The 15,217-nt window shown below is 45.3% G+C and overlaps 1 protein-coding gene across 1 annotated transcript in view; it reads right to left on the bottom strand.

The window, feature by feature from the left end:
• Nucleotides 1–14,993, bottom strand: part of PRDM6 (PR/SET domain 6) — a 76,585-nt gene extending 61,592 nt beyond the window's left edge. The window contains exons 1-3 of the mRNA XM_068175713.1: nucleotides 14,639–14,993; nucleotides 13,464–13,997; nucleotides 3,991–4,298 (exon numbers count right to left, since the gene is read on the bottom strand). Of these exons, the coding sequence (XP_068031814.1) occupies nucleotides 3,991–4,298; nucleotides 13,464–13,989 (834 nt within the window). The 5' untranslated portion in view covers nucleotides 13,990–13,997; nucleotides 14,639–14,993. The remainder of the gene's footprint in view (nucleotides 1–3,990; nucleotides 4,299–13,463; nucleotides 13,998–14,638) is intronic.
• Nucleotides 14,994–15,217: the final 224 nt, after the last annotated feature.

Below are 15,217 nucleotides of genomic sequence, written 5' to 3'. Positions count from 1 at the left end.
TGTGCATCCCAGAAAAATTCCTGTTCTTGGTCCAGCAGAAGGCAAAGGCAGTGTTTTCTTTTGCTTCAGTTGAGATACAAGGAGACAAATCAGTACCCATATGGTACTTTATTAAGATGACATTCACACTTTCTTGCGCCAGTTAATTTTTTTGGGGGGGAAGGAGAGAGGGGGAAGGAAGCAGGGGGAGAGAGGGAATTTTTTAGGGGGAAAATCAGTTACACAGATTTAGCATTTTGTATTTGCTAATGAACACCCTGATACATACATGCATATATATATATATAATTTTGCTCATCCATGTAAAAAAAAGTTGCATATAATAAAGCATTACTTCCAGAAATGCTAAATTCCAATTAAGTAAAGTCAAAACGAAATCATGTATTTGATATTCTTACACTGTTGCAAGAAAAAAAATAGCTATTTGACCACTCATGAAAGAAAAAAAAGAGAGATAGCAAACTCTCTTTCAGGCACATGAAGAACAGGAAATGACAAGACTGTATCCTTTCATATGCCTGTCAGTAAAAGTTTTTTCATCTAAGCTGCATTTGCAGGGGAAATGACCATTTTCAAATTAGCTGTTTCTAGAATTCACAGTTTAAAGTTGGGAGCCTGAAAAATTTTGACTACTAAAATGTATGTATGTTTAAACCTCAGAGTTTTATTCTAATAGAAATTAAGTGTATATCGTATACATTCCTTAAGTCTGTTCTTATTAAATTTTGATGTTAAACAGAGAGGGGAAACCATGTGCAACTATATTAATTTATCTCCAGGGAGTAAGGACACATTAATAATTGAGATAATGTTTTCATATATGTTGGAATCAAGTGTGCCTTTCCACTTCTTTATTAGAAAACACATTAGCGGAAAATTATCTCATTCTCATCAGTAAGACCTAATTGCTAAGAAAGTCTCTGTTTCTTTGCAATAGCAAAAGGATTATTCTCACTACTTCAAAATAGAAAAAAAAAAAAAAAGGGGATCAGAAACATTATCAAGCACTGCTGGAATAAATGCCTGTATTACCAAAGAGAGTGTTTATTTAATACACCCAGTCCTGTTTTTGTTTTAAACAAATCAGAGTTTATTGTATTTTTATAAAATACAAGCAAACTCTGGTTATAGAAGTGGGCCAAAGGGGGAAAAATGTACTACAACTGAAATGACTAATATTTTTGGCTTTTTGAAAGACTGATCTTTCTGTAAGTTATAAAAAATTATCTTGGCTGATTGTGAGAGAACTCTATAATTTCCCGTGAACACCCATAGGTGTCAAGGCTTGTTGTGAGGTAATGGAATGGTATGGAATTTACTCTGAGTCGTACATTATGCTGTGTGGATTACATACAAAGCAAACATCGAGTGCGTGGTGGGACCACTTGTGCAGACAGGCTGAAGCATATTTCCATAGCATTGAACTATACATCAAATGCTGTGCTTCTGATGTTTCCCACAACAAAGAGTGTAAAGAAAAAAGCAACCAAAACAGTAACTACTCTTAAAAGTGTTCACAATAGCCCTTCTGTTTGCCTGGTGTACACAAAGAACTGTAAACTAAAACAAATATCTATCAACTTTACAGAGCTGAGAGTAAAATAATAAAATGCAATTTTTGATACTAAAAATGTGAAATTCGCTCCATAAGGTCTATCAAGACCTAATACTGAACAGCTGATCTGTAGACAGATTTGCATTTGCAGCTGTGTGGGAAATATTGGTAAAAGAGAATGGACCAAAGTCACGACTATGACAAAGGGACTATGACAAAACATTCATTTATCATTTACAGTGATTTAATCCACATTCCTATACCATGTAGACTAAAAAAATACAGACTATTTAGATATACACTGTCATTTGCTTTTACGCATTTTCATAGATCAGGCTCTGTAAAATTACACACACTTTCTGATTACTTTATTTTAATATGTTTTCTTTATTAAACATTGGTCTTCCAATAGATAAAGTATGCCAAATTGAAAGATAAAACAAATGCAAAACAGCAAAATTTTGGCTAGAGCTTAGAGTATGTATTTCTTTGATAACAGTTTTTGTCATTGACAGAAATAATTCAAGACCATGAGCTGCCCAGAAATATGTTATTATTAAATCAAATTGAATTCTTATTTTTAAGATAATTCCATTAAAATAAATGCATTCATTTTGCTAGCCAACAAGAAATCTGTGTTGTGTGTTAAGAGCACAAGAACAATCCCACACAAAAACTCAGCCGACAAGCACTTATGGCCTGGATCTGGTACATACAATAGTACTGGTTATTATTTTTTTCCTTAGTATCTTTTTGGGTTTTGCTTTTAATTTTTTTTAAAAAGCCCTAGCTTCTTTCATTGCTTCAAAAGAGTTTTTAAGTTAACCTGAAATATGATAAAAATTCTTGCTTATTTAAAAAGGTATTGTCAAGATTTGCAACTTTACTTGCATAGAACTAATTCATACATTTTTAAAAATTAAACTCATGTTGTAAATATTTATGGAAAAATTATCTGACTCAATTTATCACAATTTCAGTATTTATGGTAATATGTGGATCTGGCAATATCATTTTACTATTATATATTCTATTAATTAGAATAGTCTAAACCACAATACCCTTCTTAAAAATTAGAGCTTCCAACATCATTATAAAGTGTTCCATAAAAAATACTTGATTGATAACATATCCCAAAATACTGTAATTATAATCACTGGACTTTTGTAGGAACATGTTAAAATCCTAATTATCAATATCTGACGTACAAGAGAAATTCCATCTCCACTGGAGGCAGCAGCAAAATTCCCAATCATTGCAATTCATCCAGTTCTACTGATCACATTCAAGTTTTTTTCCGAGACTGACCTTTTTAATGTGAAAATCTCCTTCTTGCCACAATGACATTTTTGGGTAAATACCTTGAGACAAAGACCCTGGTGTGTTGTTTATTATTTGTTTACACATAGGAAAAGCATAGGAGCTCTGACTCTTCCACAGACCAAATATCTTTCAAAGATCCATTCACTTTCACTGTACACGCACCGAAGACAGCAAAAACACTCTGCATCTTCATGAATTCCTTATATTCTAAAGATTTGGATTTGGTGTAGATGAGCAAATACCACAGATCTATGGGCCTATTTCTACTGACTGTTGCAGTTAGTTTTGAGGCAAGCAGAGATTGCAGCTACAGAGGACTAAGCAGAACTAAAAAATTATACCTTCCAGTACAAATCAAAGAAATTAATGGCAAAAGACTAGGAAGAGAGTAAACTCTTTCTGACACACAGGGATTATAGGTTTTCCCTAACAGTTATCACTGTTACCCTCTCGAAGACAGTGACAAATATTTATAAAAGAAAAACCAACAGGCTTGAGATATCTGAAAGTGGCTTTCACACAAAAGTACTGGAAACCTCATTAGGGGAATGTACAGTAGGTACAGGACCAGAGCTGAACTAAGCTGAACAAGCACTAACTCCTTCACACTGCAAAGGGTCAGGCTGTAGAATAGGGTCCTGGGCTTATTTCAGCAGCTTTTCTTGGACTGGCTGGGGTCCACAGCAACAGTGCAGCACTCCATCTCAACCCACATGTGCTGCTCTAACATGATACAGCTGCTGCTGTGACTTGAGAGCTCCATCAGCTCTTGTAACTCAGGTCAAAATACAGAAAGCACTGGGTGTATAAAAGCTTCAGACTTCTCTGATCAAGTCTCTCTACTACACATTACAGCACCTGCAACAGTCAGCTCTTCTTATGCAGACCAATTGAAGCTCTGTGATGTCCACCGGTTTTCTGGCTACCTTTATCACAGCAAGGCTTTTGCTTGCACTGGCTACATTTTCAAACCTGCTTACTCGGTTTATTTGAATTGTGGGTTTGTTTGCTTATTTTCATGGCTAGTTCTGGTGCTAGTACTGCATACAATCACACTCCATGTTTACTTAAAAAAGATCAAATTTGACAAGGAAGGAAAGATGATAACTTACTTCCCAGAGATGCTGAGTGTTCCTGATGGCACCTGCTTGAACCTTCTCTGGCAAGAGCAAGATTCCCTGGAAGGGCCCAATCCAGGTGCCCTGCTGGATCCGTTGTGCCGCACAAATGCCATAGGCCAGGCCAGGCACCGTGCTGGTGCACAGACACACTTCCCGGGGCAGGTCCCGGAGCCACTCCGGGATCTCGGGTGGAGGGGCTGCTGCAGCCGCGCTGCTGGTGCCCACCAGCCGGCGCAGGGAGTGCAGGGGCCCGTGCATGGGGCACTCGCCGTTGCGGTTATCAGCACACATGTCGCATCCTGAGGGACAAAGAGGGAAAAGCACTATCAGTGCAGTGCTGCTGGCCACCATCTCCACCACAGGCCATGTCATGCAGATCCCTGCGCTTGTGCTGCCATTTCATGGCAGTACAGCCAGTACTAGTGCACACCGTGCCCTTTTGAGCGTCACTAAGGCTGGTTTCCCAGATATCACCAAAGCCTTAAATAAGAAATTCCAAAGGCTGAGCAGAAATCCTGCAGACAATTTGCAAGCCTTTTGTATTCACAAGCCTGCCAAGATTAATTTACTTTAACAATGTTATTAAAGATGAATTTTTTGACTAATACAAATAGTCCAGTTAAACCATCCCAGTGTGTTTCAGTGAGACATTCTAAAACACAGTCATAACGTGTTACAAGTCCTTCTCAAATGCCTTACCCAGCTCAGTCCAAGGACTTAATTGGAACAAGATTTAATTTAATCCTTATTTTAAATGAACATTCACTCTGTTTTTTTACATTAACATGTGTGTGTGCATGCCTGTCTGTTTGGAAAATAAAATAAATAAACCAGAACCTCATGAATGACAAATTGGAGCCTGCATGCACATTTACTTCCCTAAAGACAAATCTAATCTTGAAACTGAAATTATGCAGCAAATATTTCTGGGCACACATTTAAAATTTTATTTATTGAATGAGACAGCATGTTCTTTGCCTGTACCATGAAAAGACCAAAACAGCATGTATGAGTTCATGAGCAATTCCTGTGAAAAAGATCAGTTTGTAAAACTGTTAATTTCCCTAACTATTGTTAATAATGAATGATGTGTCTCTATTTTGGGAAGATCCTACGATGATGTTTCTTTTCTGAGCAAAGAAAATTTTGGTTAAATGTTTCCACTGCACACTATTCCACAGGCCACAAATGTGCATCTTCCAGGAAAATGTTTCATGTTCAAGAAATTAATTTCTCTGGAGATATGCTGAGTTATAATGAGTTATAACAATGAATCTCTTGAAATATATTGACATCTTCTTCACATTTCATTTTTGTAGCACAATAAATGTTTTCATATAAATTTATTCCAGAAATACAAAGAAAAAAACAACCATTACGGAGTAGTACTCTTGTACCAAGTCCTACATCTTTCCCCTAATAATTTTATATACCACTCCTTATAAAAATAGAGCACAGCATTCACTACAGAAGCTGGAGTTTCTTGGTCTATGCCACAGATTTAGACTTGCTAGACTGCCTGCAACCACAGTTTCAGTTCTCAGGGACCCTGACTCAGATGTTCATCTTTCCAAAGTGGATGTACTGTGTATTAAATAGGCCTCATTCCTATAGGTCCTTCAAAGGAAAACCCTCCTCTCATTTCAGCAAAAGCTGCTAAAGGACAACAAAAGATGCATCTTCAAACTATGACTTCTACGTGTATTCTCCAGTTTTAGACACGATACATAAACACTCTTTCCTGTCACCCTCTTTTAAATTTTACCATTAACAAAGTGGTGCATTCAGCAACAAGAAATTATTACTAAGTTACACGTGGAAGCTAATTTCCTTCAAGATCATTATAGCTTTGGGTCTTGCAGAAAACGCCTGTCTCCACCTGGTGTTCATTTGTCCAAGTTCCCTACCTGCAGCATCGGTTACAGATCCCAGCAGAAAGCAAGGAGACAAGCCCTGAGTTGCGCATTACTCTGGCGAGTGTCCCTGCAGAAGGGCTGCACGTGAAACTGGCCCCAAGCCATCCATCCCTGTAACAGGTCCGGGCAGGAGGCAGCAGGCAGAGAAGCGCCGGCCGTCACCCAGGACAAAGCCACCTAGTGGGGACCGCGCTTACGTCGGCAAAAGCGCCACTTTGGCTGGAGGGCGCAATTTCTCCTTGCCTTAAGGACATAATCCCTGCCGCAAAACGACTTCTGTTGGGCTAAACCGCCACTGCAGAGGGGTTTTGCTCTCTCAGCCACGTCAATTAGAGGTGGATGGCAGATGGAGGATGGGATTTGCAGGACTCCAGGGAAGATATTTCTGGCGAGTCCTAAAAGAACACAGCAGATATTCCTACAACCATTCTGAGGCATGATGAATAAAAGGCATCAAGTATATGCTGAAGAGGAAGGGAATGGGGCAGGGGGGACGGTTGGGGTTTTTTTGTTATTATTTCCACAGTTAGTTTGGAAAGTGAGGTATCACCACAGTATCTTTTCTTCCCTTTCCTCTTCAAAACCAGTCATCAAGAAACACTGTGGTTTTGGCATATCCAAAGATGTTAGGGGCAGCACTGCGGTTTGGCACTGAAGGTCACATAGGAAAGGATCCCAAATAGGAAAAGGGAAGAAAAAAAACCAAACAACGAAAAAACAAACCCACAATCTGAAATAGTTTGGCATGTGATACACTCTAAATAAATTATGGCTGAGCTCTATGATGTACAGTTGGACTTGATGACTTCAGAGATCTTTTCTAACACAAATTGTTCTATGATTCTATGAAATCAATAGATTTCAATCTACCCATGCAAGGTAGAAAGAAAACATCATACAGGAGAGCTTAAAGAAATTATGTCTAACCATGATGTCAGTTAGCACCCAGAGTAGGCCCTTGAATTCTAATTATTTGCACTGCTTTAATATTTTCTAGATGTGCAACCCTCCTCATAACTAGCTGATTACAATGGCTTTCTTAGAGTAACTGTATCTCTGGAGAAATTTACATTAAACCTGCTAAAGTATCTTCATTACTCTAGTCAGACAATCTCAGTGTCAAGTTCCTGCACCCAGCCACCAGATATACATAACTATTCATGCACAAAAATTTCAGTACCTGCCTAGAACAATAATTTCTTAACTTCGTTCTGACATATGTGTGCATGAATGTGGGTTAAACATTTTATTTTTACATATCCAAGAAAAAGAAACTAAGAAATTGTCAAGGAGTATAAACAAATCCCGTGTCACTGTCATTTACCCTTACAGAGAGTCACACATGGTGATATTTATTTTCCAGTGTCCTAAAACAGTGGTAATGTCTTAATGCTTGGCAGTCACAGTATCTGATCCCCTGCTGTGTTCCTTTCCCCTTTGTCCTGCCAAAGCTGAAAATTTGGAAAATGAAACAACTTTTGAAACTGTTTTGGCTAGTGTCTTGTTGATGAGAAGGGAGGAATCTGTCTTTAATGCTAAGCAGTTCTGAAATTCTTCTTAGTTTCATGCTTCGTACATTTAGCTTTAGTTGTTATGTAATTGCACAAATAAAATCTTTAAAAATTCTCATAAATGTTATAAGGAATGGAAGCCATCCTAGCTATATTTTACCATGCCTGGAATAAAAAGCTACTGTGCATCTCTTCCTCTTCTGTAACTATCTTCCGTGTTATACATGAAAGCATCCATTTAAAGACCATCACTGTAGGCAGTGTATTCCTTTGCCTCAGAGGACAAGGGAAAGATTTCCTTCATATCAGATTGGGTAAAAAAATCAAGAACTCCAAGATTTGCACACTGTCCTGCCTCACAGCAGGATGAACAGCATCATCTTCGTGTATGCTGCAGAGTACAATGTGACACACTGCACCAACATGCTTAATAAGACATGGAAAAGAAATGGGGGTTTGAGAGAGAGTGTTGTCCACTGACATCACCGGAGTCTCCAAGCTAGATGGTGGCCATTATGTCCCATACTGGTCATAATGGAGAATTGGAATTCACATGAAAGGGATGCTTCCACAAGTGTGAACTTCCCAGAGGATGGTCAGATAGGGTGACAAGGACAGCTGTCCTGTGCCCTTCCTCCAGTTTTGGCCTCAGAGAGCAGCTGAATGTGAGTACAGGGCTTCACTGAGAACAGTTGAAATGGATAATTCCACTTTCTGAAATAGCATCAGTCAAGCCCCAAATCAACTCAAGAAGAAGCAAGAAGACTTGCTGAAAATGGAAAAATAAAGGAGGACTGCAGCTAGAGCAGAGTATCTCCTGATAAAATCTAGAGCTGCAGAAGGTAAAGTCAGTGGGAATACACCATTGCAGGCCCAGATACAGCCAAACACTTTGGAAAGAGATCAGTTTTCTTCTTTATACCTTCATATTCTATAGATAAGGAGGATTGAGGAAAGGAAGATGCAAGAAAATAAAAAATAAAGGATTTGCTAGTGGAGCTGTTTGGCATGGTTCTTAAGGAAGGACTGCAATATGTTACTGTTTATGTGCCTCCAGAAAAATGAATGCAGTGTAATACCAATACTATAACTCCGTGTGAGTACAGTTAAAAGTGTTAAACCTAGGCAAAAGGACATATCATTGCGTGTTTAAAATTGGTAATTTTAAACATGCACCAAGATAAATAACACTACTACTGCACACTTTAAAGCAAATCTGAAAGGAAAAACCTTTCGTCAGTGAAACTAGGGTTTTACACAGTGTTTTTACCAGCAAACCAGCTGTAACAATAAATGAAAGAAATACATTTTTTTTCCTCAGCAATAATATGCTTCAAAGGTGCAGTTAGACTGGATACCTGCAGTTTGCTGGTATTAAAGAAGAGTGGCCTCTGACCCTTTGCTTCATAATTCACCACAAGCATGCAGGTATCCAGAGTAAGTGGCCATCATTTCACGTGGTATTACTCACTTGCAAGTATAAATCACTACGGCTGGCCCTGCATCACTGTCTGGGCCCAGGTACCCAGCTAAGCAGGAGGGAGGGCTGGAAGAGACTGTTTCCCTTCGTTTCCGGAGAGCTGGAGCTTTCCAGGGAAGCTCAGCCTCCCTCATACTTCAGTTTCCTCATCGATGAGCTGGCGTCTACCTCCTTTCACCAAGTCATTGGCAGTTTCTTTCAGACTGCCTCACTGGAGGCAGACTTTCAGGGGTACAAAACACAGATGTGCTTTCCCGTTGGGTGCCCTCTATTTATTTAGTTATTTATTCTAACTACTCTTTGCAGAGAGCAGGACCAAGCCCGGCCTGCTGACCCACGGCTGTCACCGGGTCCCGGACGCCCGACCCCCCCTCTCGCAGGGCTTTAGCCCCCTCGCACTCCCTCCCCGTTCCCCCGCGGCGTAAGGTGCCGGCGGCACGGGCGCTGTTCCCGCAGCAGCGCAGGAGCTGCCGCGGCGTCTGTGACTCCCGGTCGGGGGTAAGGCACAGCAAGGGCCAGCTCCGCTGTGGAAGATGTTGTTCAAGAGCCCGCCTGGGCGCCCCGGAGTGCGTCAGAGGGTCCGCCCTCCCTTCAGAGAAGCTTTTGGGTTATTTTAAGAGGCGAATGGGGGGCGGGTTGAGGGAGGTGGGTTTGATTTTCCCTGCCTTCTACTGTAGGTATGAATGAATTAAATTTCCGTGTCAGGTATGAGAAGGGTAGGAGAATATTGTGTGTAGATAAACCTTGCCACCCTCTGCCCCTGAGAGACCCCCATATACAATGTAGAGATGATGAATAGGCGCTAGGAGAGGAGATCGAAGTTCAGTCCGCACCGGCTCCACTCTCTCCTACAAAACTATAGGGCAATTAATTGTGGCTTGTCCCCTCATCCTTCATCTCCTGGTGGCACATATCGATGGAGATTACTGCTGATGGACCATTTTATCACCCTAAATAAACAGTCACCACCTTCTCTAACCTCAATCTAATGTATGGCTATCTGCTATGTTTAAGGGTGCTGGGTAACTAATGATGTAAAATAGCTAAATCATACAGGTTACCAGCAGTCCAGAGGAAAAAAAAGAAAACGTCCGAATATTTTCCACACCGATCCACCTCACAGCATGTTATATATACACTGTGTCCCCATAAATTGAAAAAGGGAAAAGGCCTGCAAAGTGCTTGGTCGCGTGACACTTCAGTTTTACACGGCGTATTTATTACAGTGGCAGGTTGGTGCTTTCTGGTGAAGGTGGAGGAGTCTCAGAGTTCTCAGTGCGGAAGCGTCTTCCCAGAAACTAAAGGCAAGCCTCCAAAGGAACAAGCCGGTCCCGCAGCCCCCGGACTCACCCTAGGAGATCTCCTGGCCGCCCAAGAGCCCCTCCCCCAGCGCCCAGAAATACCCTCGTCCTTCCAGATTCAAGGCTGGGAAGCAAAAGTACCCCAGCCGCCTGCCACTTTATCGGGGCTTTAGCATTATCCCCTTTACTTCCCTGGGAGTAAAGAGTGTTGGGCTCTAATTAGGGTTTTGCCTCTTGATTGTTTTTTTGTTTTGGTTTTTGTTTTTTTTTTTTTTTTTGAATTTTTCCCTAGTTTAACCCTTTCAATTTGAAACAGTTACATACAGACGCTTAACCCACAGCTCCTAGGCGGCCCCCGCCCCCTCCCTCGCTCAAGACCGTGCCATATTCATTGGTATTTGACGATCAAGGCGTGTGTCTACTGGGAGACCGCCGCCCATCCATCTTCCCGCGGCGGCCGCCCGACGCCGGCCCGTTCGGGCGCTGATGAACGAGGCCGGGCGGGGTGGCGGGCAGCCGGGACAGCCTCGGCAGCCGCTCGGGCTCCCCCAGCGGACCCGGCCACCCCCCCTGCCCCGCTGCGGCCCCGCAGAACGACCGGGGCATACGCGAAGTTCGCCGTCGCCTTTCTCGCGCGGGTGGAGCCTACCGGGGAGCGGGGACGCGCGGGGTACCCCGGAGAAGAAGGGGATGCTCGTAATGGAGAGAGGGATACTATTTTGGAAAGTAGGGGAGACGGGGCACTCGTTCGGCTGGTGAAGGAGATACAGCTAAGATTAGAGCCCGAGAAGCAGACGGAGGTCTGCTGGGCCGGGCAGTGGAGCAGACCGACGCTCCCGCTCCGGGAAGGGGATTAATCCCGGCGGGCGGGTGTCTGCCCTGGGCTGGGGAGAGCCTGCCCGTCTCGGGGTGTCGTTGGTGCTGCCCGGAAATGGAAGTGCAGCAAGCAAGTACAACTCAAACTAAAGTAGACGGCACTTCATCTCACCCACAGCCCCCACCTCCTTCCCCTCAAACGGGCAGTGAGGGTGGAAGTGGTGCGAAACGGGGTGTGAGGGTGGGAGTCAAGGCGGCTGAAAATCCTGCTTGCCCACGGACCGCTAGTGTGACCCTGGCCGCACTCGGTAAGCCGCGCAGGAGCAGCCAGGCCCGTGTCCTGCAGCTTGTTCACTTGGTCGTGCGTGTGCTTGGAGCACATGGCACGGCACAGGCTGTAGTTGCGGCACTCCTTTTTCACTGACAGTTTACTTTTTTCTTTATTTTTTTAAGCACGAATTGCCCAAAGCAACTGCGCTTGGTCCCAGAAGACTGAAACACTCTCGTTGGACCTTTCGCTCAGAGGCAACTAATAACCGCTGGAGCGAATGCCGCCCTGTGAACAAGTAAATTATAAGAATGCTTAGATCTAACTGAAGAAAAACAAACATAAAAAAGTCGAGATGGAGCTGGTTGCCCCCTGCCCGTCCTTCCGACGGCCACGGCTGCCCCGTCAGAGCCGGACGCGATTCACAGGCGTCCTTTCCGCGATCGACCCCTTTGCTTTCCCGAATCCACCTTTAATATCGCGCTCAGGAAGAAATTATTCAGGCTTCGCCTCCGACTCTGCGGGGTGCTGTTATTCCACCCAAGCCTTAAAAACGTTCCCCCCTTAAAACGCTTTTTAATATTCCTTTCTCATTTTAAAACTTTTACCCATTAGATTTACAGAGCGGCTCCGAGAAGCAAAACATCTATTGTCTGAACGGTTCGGTTGTCGATTAGAAGTGCATTTCGGATTCCATTTTCTGCATGTAATTTATAACATCACATTTTCTTCACCCGAGAACACAAAATACACGAACAGGTTTCACTACATGGTAAGACTAAGCATGAGGAAGTCGCTCAAAATAAAGTCGACAACCAATATAGAAACATTTTCAATGTTATGAAGGCGGGAAAAATCTCCATGAAACTCTGACTCAACTTTCCTCCCGCACATATGCAAAGCGCTGAAGACTGTGCTAGCATCCACGCAGTTTAATTAATAATTAATAGGGTGTTATGGAAACTTTAAAAACAAGTTCCTCATCTGAAATTTAATTAAACGAATCTGCGTTTTGCTTGGGCATGTGTTTAAGGATTGCTGGTTTGGGGTACCGTTTTCCTTTTCAACAGCCTTCCTTAAACAGACATTTGTGGGGAGGTCGTTGAGAAGAACAACAACAACAAAAAAAAAAGAGTTTTAAGAAACCTTAGGATAAAAGAAAGTGTTTGAAATAATAATTTTTTTTTTAAGTGCATAGGCCGAAGCCATGTGTTTTAAGAGGGACAAAACCGTGTGCTCTGAATGTTAGTTACAAAACTGATTAACTATTAGGAGTTCATATGGTTCTTTTCATGACGTGAATTTCCTTGGTTGCGTCGTTTTGATAGATACAAGGGGAAAAAGAACCAGTTTCTAAAATCACAGATCTCTCATCCGTACAGATGTTTAATAATAGGGGTGCCCCCTCCTCCTCCCAAAAAAAAAAAAAAAAAAAAAAAAAAAAAAACCAAAAAAACAAAAACAAACCTCCCTGCTGTATAATTGACAACAGCAGTATAAAACCCTTTAGAACCACCAAGTCCTAAATTAATTCTGAGTCAAGCGGATTTTTTCGTCTAGAAAATCGGCTTTTCTCTTTAAATGACCATGCCATGATTTTTCTTAGAGGTGAAAGCTAAAACCAACGAGGTGTTAACGAGGTCTGAAAGGAAACGATACTCCGAGATAAGAAAGAGGAAAACTTTGCCCTAGACCATCTGATGAAAACTGCAACTTTTCCCCTGCCCAGCTCGGAGAAGTAATTGATTTCTGGGTATTCAGCGAAGCTTGGGCTTTCTGGGCAGGAATGTAGTGAGACATACAGGGCGAGAAAGGACCAACTTTGTAGCTAGCTGCCCTGAACCTTTGCTGAATACATTTTCCTAAGCAGCCCTCCGAAAGAAATCTACCCCCGCCACAGCCTTTCCGGTGAAACGTGCCTTCCAGGGAAGGACCTGGGTTTCAGACCAGAACAACTGCTACTGAAGGGTTGCAGCCCGTCTCCTGAAACAACTGATAACAACGCAAAAACTAAAGAGAGGGAAGGGCGAGACGGAGAATGCTTCTCGTGGAGTGAGAGTGGTGCAGGCACCAACTGCGGTCACTCAGCCTTGAGCGTCCCCGGGCTGGCCCCATGCGCAGAGAAGCGGAGGGAAAGCGGCGGAGGAGTGCGAGAAGAGTCACGATACGTACGGTTGTTGGGGTCGCTGGTGTGCTGGTTCAGGGGGATGATCTCCATGCGCTGCTGCCCGTACAGGTAGTAGTCCAGCTCCTCGGCCGTGCAGCGGTACCGAGCGGCACCACGGTCGCCGCATTTGCCGCCGCCGCTGCCGGCCCCGCACAAATCCTTGCCCTGCAGGGGAGCGGGCGCTACTCCGGCCGGGAGCTCCGAGCTCTGCAGCGGGCCGAAGACCGGGACCTGGGTCACAGGCAGGGAGGTCAGACCAGCCAGAGAAGCCGCCGCCGCAGCGACGCAGGACGAGGTGGAGGAGGAAGACGGAGTGGACGAGGAAGAGGAGGAGGAGGCAGAGGAGAGGGAGGTCGGGCGCTGGCGGAGGCTGTCAGCCGGGGGCTCGGCTCTTTCGGGTGGCTGGAGCTGGGTGAGGGGCCCACTGCTTTTGAGCTGGCTGCTCTGCGGGAAAAGCTGCTGCCAGTGCTGCAGATAGGCGGGATCCACCTTCAGGAACGCGGATCCGCCGGGATCTCCGGGCTTCAGCATCGCTCTGCCTGTGGAGCAGGGAGGAAGGGGACAGAAGACGTGAGACCCCCGCCCCGCCCTGGCAGGGCCGCCCCGACCTCGAGGTCGGACACGCGGTCGGACACACTGGGCCACGCGTGGGCTTTGCGTAGCGGCTGTGCGGGATCGGCGGCTGGACCGTGCGCTCGTCCCTTCCCCTGCCCGTGGCCAGGTTCGTCAGGAGAAACACTCGTCCCGAAAAGCCCCAGGACGAGAAGTGCGGTGGCCGGGACGACAAGACTGTCCCCCGGTGCCCGCCCCGGAGCACGGGCAGGACACGGGCGGTGGCGGGCAGCCCCTCACGCCGGTCCAAGGCCAGAGAGCCCCCCTCGCTACCCCGTAGGGCGCACAGCTCACCCCGTCCCCGGCGTACGCACTGTCTTCCCTTTTCACTCCCTTCCCTCTCTCCGCGGAAGCAAACGACTCTCCGCTGACAACAGGGAGGAGGAGGAGGAGGCGGAGGAAAGTTCAGTCACACGCACACACGCGCGGGTGTCTCCTCTCCGGCCGCTGCTGTTTTCCACTCGGGCGTTCACAGGCGGAGGGCGCGGGCCGGCAGTGCCCTGTCCCGGCCGAAAGTGCCCCGCTGTGCCGGACAAGTCGGAGGGGCCCCGGCCCGCGTCTGCCTTACCTGAGCAGGGTGAGCGCTGCTGCACGGGCGGCGTGCGGAGCTGTCGGCTGTTCCGGGACCCTTCCAGCCGGACAACGGCCGGGAGCCAAGACTTTTCTGGTCTTTGTCCACGCGGGAGCGAGGTGATCCTTCTCCAGGTTCCGGTGACCGAAGGGACGGCTAGCTGCGAGCCACCGGGCTCCCTCTGCTGTGGCTGCGCATCGCAGTCGCGGCCGGGCGCTCGGCTCGGCTCTGGCAGGCTCTGGGCGAGACACGTGGGTTTTACGACAGCGCAAAATACAAGGGTGTGTGTGGCGTGTACGAGAAGGAGGGGAGGGATCGGGAAGTTACCAGCGAGTCTGGATGCAGAGCTCTTTTTTTTTGGCAACTTCCCCCACTTTGTTCCTTGCTCAAGTTTTAAAGTGCCCCTTTCTTCCCTTCCCTCCTCCTTTCCTCCCTCCGACCCCCAAGCCTTCGACCTCTCTCCCTCTCTCCAGTTTCCCTCCCTTTCTCTCTTCTTCTCTCTCTCTTTCCCCCTCCCCTCCAGTTCCGAAGCACAATCGCCCTGAAAAGAGCTGGGCTTTTGGCTTTTGCCTTGAC

Source organism: Anomalospiza imberbis, chromosome Z, assembly GCF_031753505.1.
Source record: "Anomalospiza imberbis isolate Cuckoo-Finch-1a 21T00152 chromosome Z, ASM3175350v1, whole genome shotgun sequence".
NCBI lineage: Eukaryota > Metazoa > Chordata > Aves > Passeriformes > Viduidae > Anomalospiza > Anomalospiza imberbis.
This window is presented reverse-complemented; position numbering and strand designations above follow the sequence as displayed.